The sequence below is a fragment of the Antedon mediterranea genome, chromosome 4 (assembly GCF_964355755.1).
Source record: "Antedon mediterranea chromosome 4, ecAntMedi1.1, whole genome shotgun sequence".
Lineage (NCBI taxonomy): Eukaryota > Metazoa > Echinodermata > Crinoidea > Comatulida > Antedonidae > Antedon > Antedon mediterranea.
In genome coordinates this window covers 33,811,005-33,817,004 of record NC_092673.1, presented here as the reverse complement: position 1 = coordinate 33,817,004, position 6,000 = coordinate 33,811,005, and the positions used below count along the sequence as shown (strand labels likewise).

Sequence of the window (6,000 nt, the reverse complement as noted above, 5' to 3'; positions counted from 1 at the left end):
ATCATCTTATCAAACTAAATAACCTGTATTAATATCAAATCACTTTACATGATGGCAGCAGACAGATAAATACAATGTGGACACATTTTATATATACAGTATATATCATCTTATCAAACTAAATAACGTGTATTAATATCAAATCACTTTACATGATGGCAGCAGACAGATAAATTCAATGTGGACACATTTTTCTGATGACAAGACAATACCGTTCTTTTAAAATACAGTATTTTAAATCCATACTCTCTATCTCATCAGAAACAGGCTCTTTTATAAACCTGCTTGTATAATGTTATATGAAATAGGTTATTTATTATTTGTAAACATTCTACAGTGCTATATTTAAAATCGTTGATATACAGTATTATAAATTGTATATATTATATTATGTTGGATGAATCCTGCCCTCTACATAGTTAATATATATTTATGTCTTCTGGTCTAAGATAACAAGCTCACCGTTCATCAAATATTTGTTCATTTTTAATGAATTCAATAAGATTAATCAGTGTGCAATAAGATGTCAGTATTTGTTTTATATTTATAGATTTGTAAATTTGTATATGTATTTTTGTATGTATGCCATTTTGAAAATGAATTTCCAACATATTTTATGATGGACCAATAAATAATATCTTATCTTATATTATACAGTATTATATTTTAAATATTGTAGAGTTCTATATTTGAAATTAATTTATTATTTGGAAATATTAAACAGTTTTATATTTTTAATTTATTTATTTGTAAATATTGTATATTCTCCATAGATTTGCATGTTTTAACAAGATATATATTAGGATAGTTATATTACTGAGGTTTTACAGTATTTTGTACTTTTTAGATTTTAATTGAGAGATAATTTAATTTATTTTGTTGGTGCTCAGTATTTTAAATAAATCAATTTTGCAAATGTAACAAGTAGGTGAATAAGTGCAATAACAACTTTCAAGATGTAATTCTGTCATACATATTAATACATTTGATTGTCAAACTTAATTTACTGTACAGGTGCTATTGTCTGTTTATCAAACTTAATTTACTGTACAGGTGCTATTATCAAACTTAATTTACTGTACAGGTGCTATTATCAAACTTGATTTACTGTACAGGTGCTATTGTGTGTTTATCAAACTTAATTTACTGTACAGGTGCTATTGTGTGTTTATCAAACTTAATTTGTGCATTTGTGGTAGAGAATTGAGAATACAGAAACGGTGCTATATAACCAGAGAAAACAATGAAATATATAAATGTATATGGTAAATTATTATTATTATTTTTTAATAAAAGACATTTTTTAAAGGTAAATTCTGTTTTGACTTCATTTTATTAAACATGTTCGTGTGAGCGTGTTGTGGGAGAGAGGGTGTTAATCATCAGTCTAGCAGACCTTGTCTTTTAAGGCGAGCGAGTGTGATCACTCACCTAACACACTCCTAAACTGCCATTGAGGTAAATTTGGTAAACTTCTACACACCAAAATACAAACAGCACACCTACACCCCTGAATGTATTGAGGAGTGAAATTTGTAGCACACCTATACTTTTCAAAAGACAAGGCCTGGTCTAGGTCTAGTATTTGTGAAATGGAGGTGCGCTAATAATAGACTTATGTTGGGAGTGATGACTTGGAAAAGCTTATAATTTCTTGGATGTCAAAAGGAAAGTGCGCAATTACCTGAACTTTTGATGAGCTGTCATTGAATATCAATTGGATTTGGAAATGTACCATATTTATTCAATTAAACGCTCTGTGTTGAATAGGCCCTGCAACCTAACCCCCATTCCCCCTTCCCCACTAGGGAACATCATTCGGAATAAAGCCCCCATCCCCCTCAAATTAAACGCTCAGGGCCTTTATTTTTTCCTCATCAAATGTCCACAAAAAAATATACATCCATGATATGCAATTGACCAAGCATTTTTACTGTATTTTTTCACTTCTTGATATTAATTGTGTTGTATTTTTTTATCATACCTAGGGTGGGTGTATTTATTTGATTATACATGTTACCATATTACACTAAAAATAATAAATGTCTCCTTCTAATAAATGCCTCCCTTGAATAAACGCCCCTTAAAAACCCTCCTGAACAAAAAACGCTGCCTTAAACCCCCCAACCCGAACAATTTACGTCCCAGGGAGTTTATTCGAATAAATATGGTTCAACGATAATTATGGACTAAACTTAGAGGACGATTTAATTGTACTCCTCAATATAGCAACGAAAGATCAGCTATTCCAATTTAATGGTAACTTGTATGAACAGGTTGATGGAGTTGCAATGGGATCACCTCTAGGGCCCCTTATGGCAAATGTATTTATGTGCCACATCGAGGAACGCCTTGAATCTACGAACCACATGCCCAAATACTACAAACGGTATGTTGATGACACACTAGTATTCATGCCAAATCTAGAAGCAGCCAATGAATTTTTAGCTTTACTTAACACAACCCATCCTGCGATAGCGTTCACAATGGAAACTGCCGTGAACAATTCAATCCCTTTCCTAGGAATGCTGATAACCAAAGATGTGGAAAAATTGCACACACAAGTTTATAGAAAGCCAACAGACACAGGCTTATTGCTACACTACAATAGTCACGTTGACAACAAGTATAAAAGGTCACTTATTATAACTATGTTAAATCGGGCTTACAAACTATCGTCGACCCACCAGCTTTTTAATGATGAATGTGAAATTCTAAGGAAGATTTTTAAGCGTCTGAAATATCCAGATGAACTAATAACAACAACCATACAGAACTTTAAACCAGCAGAGAGCAATAACAACACTGCAGAAGGTGAAACAGATTTATCCGAAATACCAGTGCGAATCATCCTGCCATTCAAAGACCAAAAATCTGCGAACTCCGTCAAGCGACAACTATGCCAACTAAGTCACAAGATAAACAAAAACATTGTCCCTGTATTCATAAGTAAAAAAGTTAAAGATAACATTAGGAAAGTCGAAAAGAAACCTACTATTATAAGTCAACAATGTGTTGTGTATAAATTTAAATGTGACTTGCGATGCAAGTTATGTTGGATACACATGCCGACACCTCTACCAACGCATTGTTGAACATAGTAGATGCTTAATAGGACAGCATTTGAAGGATCATAACGTGATTGTTAATCCAAGTAAAATTAATTCATGTTTTAGTATACTTAGGAAATGCAAAAACAAATTTGACTGTCTTATCTATGAAAAGTTGTATATCAGACAATTAAAACCTAGTCTGAATAAACAAAGTGACTCTGTAAAAGCTAAGCTTTTCATTTGACAGGATGTTAGACAATAGGTCTTTTGTTATTTAAACTTTGACCCTTGGCTTGTGCTACTTAATTAGTTGTTGTTTTATATTTTATTCATTGGACTTGATAATGACCCCATGATGGAGTCGAAACGTCGTTCTCTTTTAAGCGTTATTTTTATATTATGTATTTACAATAAACGTACCCTCATTCGTAATATGGTAATTGCATTACTTATTAAAATTAAAATTATATTTACACCTCCGCCAAGGACAATGTCATATGTCTGTCTTTCCGTCCATTTACAAGATATCTCAAGAAGATCTTGCCAAATCTTTATAACATATTGGAGAACAGGTCTGCTTTAATCTACAAAACATAATTGTTGGTCAGGGTTGGATTCTGTACTGCCAAAAAAGGGAAACTAGAGAAACTTAATATTCCGAGTTCAAATACTCTTCAGTAGGAAAGGTAATGGTAAAAACTTTACCAAGACTTTTTGGCGTGAAGTGCAAAGTATATATATATATATACAGCCCATATATTGATTAATTCTGACGCCATTGATTAATTCTGACGCCACTTGTCCTAGCTTTTACATGTTACCTAAAATACACAAGACTAACAGTCCTGGTAGACCTATTGTTTCCGCTTGTAACGCGCCTACAGTTGTTATAAGCGAGTTCTTGGATGGAATCTTGAAGCCAATTGTACAAAATCTGCCAACCTACATCAAAGATAGCAAAGAAGCTGTAGTTTTGTTTAAAGATTATACATTTTCATCTGAGAGTGCTTATCTTTTTACAATGGATGTTACGGCCTTATACACATCAATTCCTATTCAAGATGGACTTAGCGCAATGAGACATTTTATTGAACTAGATAATTCAATTAAATATCCCGCATCGACAATACTACGTCTCGCTGAACTTGTACTTAATACTACAGCCTTCAACTTCAATGGAAAGTTTTTTCGGCAAGTTTCTGGGATAAGCATGGGTACAAAAATGGGACCTAACTTTGCTTGCCTCTTTATGGGGTATTTTGAGCAGAATGTGTTACGAGATTATAAGGGAAAGAAACCAGATTTATTCAAACGGTATATTGATGATTGTGTTGGTGTTATGTCGGGAACTTTAGATGAACTTAATGAGTTCATTAACTTTGTGAACAATTTTCATCCTGCTATAAAGTTTACTCATGAAATTTCTGACAAGTGTGTGCCTTTCCTTGATATTAGTTTATCTATTGATAAACCTGGTCTTTCTACATCCGTCCACTACAAAGATACTGACGCGCACACTTATCTAAATTACAACTCTTCGCATCCTCCAGCTTGTAAGAATGCTATACCGTATTCGCAACTTGTTAGACTTCGACGTTTATGTAGCGATGATGATGACTTTAACATCAAAGCATCTGAGATGATCGATTTTTTCAATGCACGCGAATATCCATCTGACATTACTGTGAAATCTCTAAGAAAAGTTTGCCAGTTAACGCACGAGGACACATTGCAACCTACACATAATACAAATGCTTGTGACCGCATACCTCTAGTCCTCACGTATCATCCTATGAATAAGAAGGTTATTAACATTGTCCGCGATAACTTTTCAATTTTGACTGAAGATAAATCCGCTACAAAAGATATTTTTCAAGAACCACCCATGATAGCTTACAGACGTGATCAAAGCATTAAAGACACTTTAGTTAAATCTAAATTACAAAACAAAGGTAATGAATCAACTGGAACATTCAAATGTAATAGAAATAGATGTTCGACATGTAATTACGTTTCATGTTCAAACCAAATAGTAGGACCTTCTGGTAATTATGTTATCACAGATCGTATTACGTGCACCACTAGAAATCTAGTTTATTGTATTTCGTGTACTAAATGTAATATGCTTTATATTGGTGAAACTAAACGCAGGTTAGGTGATAGGTTTGTAGAACATTTAAGGTCTATTAAACTAAAGACTCCCGGATTACCTGTAGCCACCCATTTTTGTAATAATGAGCATTCTCTTTCGGATATTACTATTTCTGGTGTTAAAGTATGTAATGGTTCTGAGACATCTCGTAGAATTATAGAAGAAAGAATAATTGTAAAGCTTGGCACTCTTGCCCCTACCGGCATAAATGTACAATTTAGATCCTTTAAACATTAATTTTGCCAGAGACATTCACATATTAACAATTATTTACACTTGAAGCTTTTGTCTTTGTTTTAAATTTCCTGCTTTATAAGCAACCATTCCTGCTTTGTACACCATAGCTTTTGGAGGCGTGCCTTTATAACTATGCCTTTTGTTTGTTAACATCTTTGATTGGCTGATTTGTTTTATTATGTAATTTTGTGACTTATATATGTTATCCTTTGTTACAATTCTTTTCACCTGATGATGGGCTATGCCCGAAACATGTCGTTAAAATAAATCTATATTGAGGCAGTTTTAACTTATTTGATCTTGATTTTTTTCTATATCCTGCCTATGCAGCTCTTTGATTTATATATATATATATATATATATATATATATATATATATATATATATATATATATATATATATATATATATATATATATATAAATAAATGAAAGACGCTAGTAAATTACCAACTGAACATTTTATTGCACTACAGGCTGTTTCATGAGTATGAACTCAATCTTCAGGTGCTTGGCTCTGAATCTTCAGCACCTGAAGATTGAGTTCATACTCATGAAA

The 6,000-nt window shown here is 32.6% G+C and overlaps 2 protein-coding genes across 2 annotated transcripts; both read left to right on the top strand.

The window, feature by feature from the left end:
• Positions 1–2,291: 2,291 nt before the first annotated feature.
• Positions 2,292–3,095, top strand: LOC140047830 (uncharacterized). The gene has a single exon (XM_072092863.1). The coding sequence runs from the start codon at positions 2,292–2,294 to the stop codon at positions 3,093–3,095; it is 804 nt and encodes a 267-aa protein (XP_071948964.1).
• Positions 3,096–3,867: 772 nt separating this feature from the next.
• Positions 3,868–5,365, top strand: LOC140047829 (uncharacterized). The gene is made up of 2 exons (XM_072092862.1): positions 3,868–5,005; positions 5,358–5,365. Exons 1-2 carry the CDS (start codon positions 3,868–3,870, stop codon positions 5,363–5,365), a joined length of 1,146 nt encoding a protein of 381 aa, XP_071948963.1.
• The last annotated feature ends 635 nt before the right edge of the window (positions 5,366–6,000 follow it).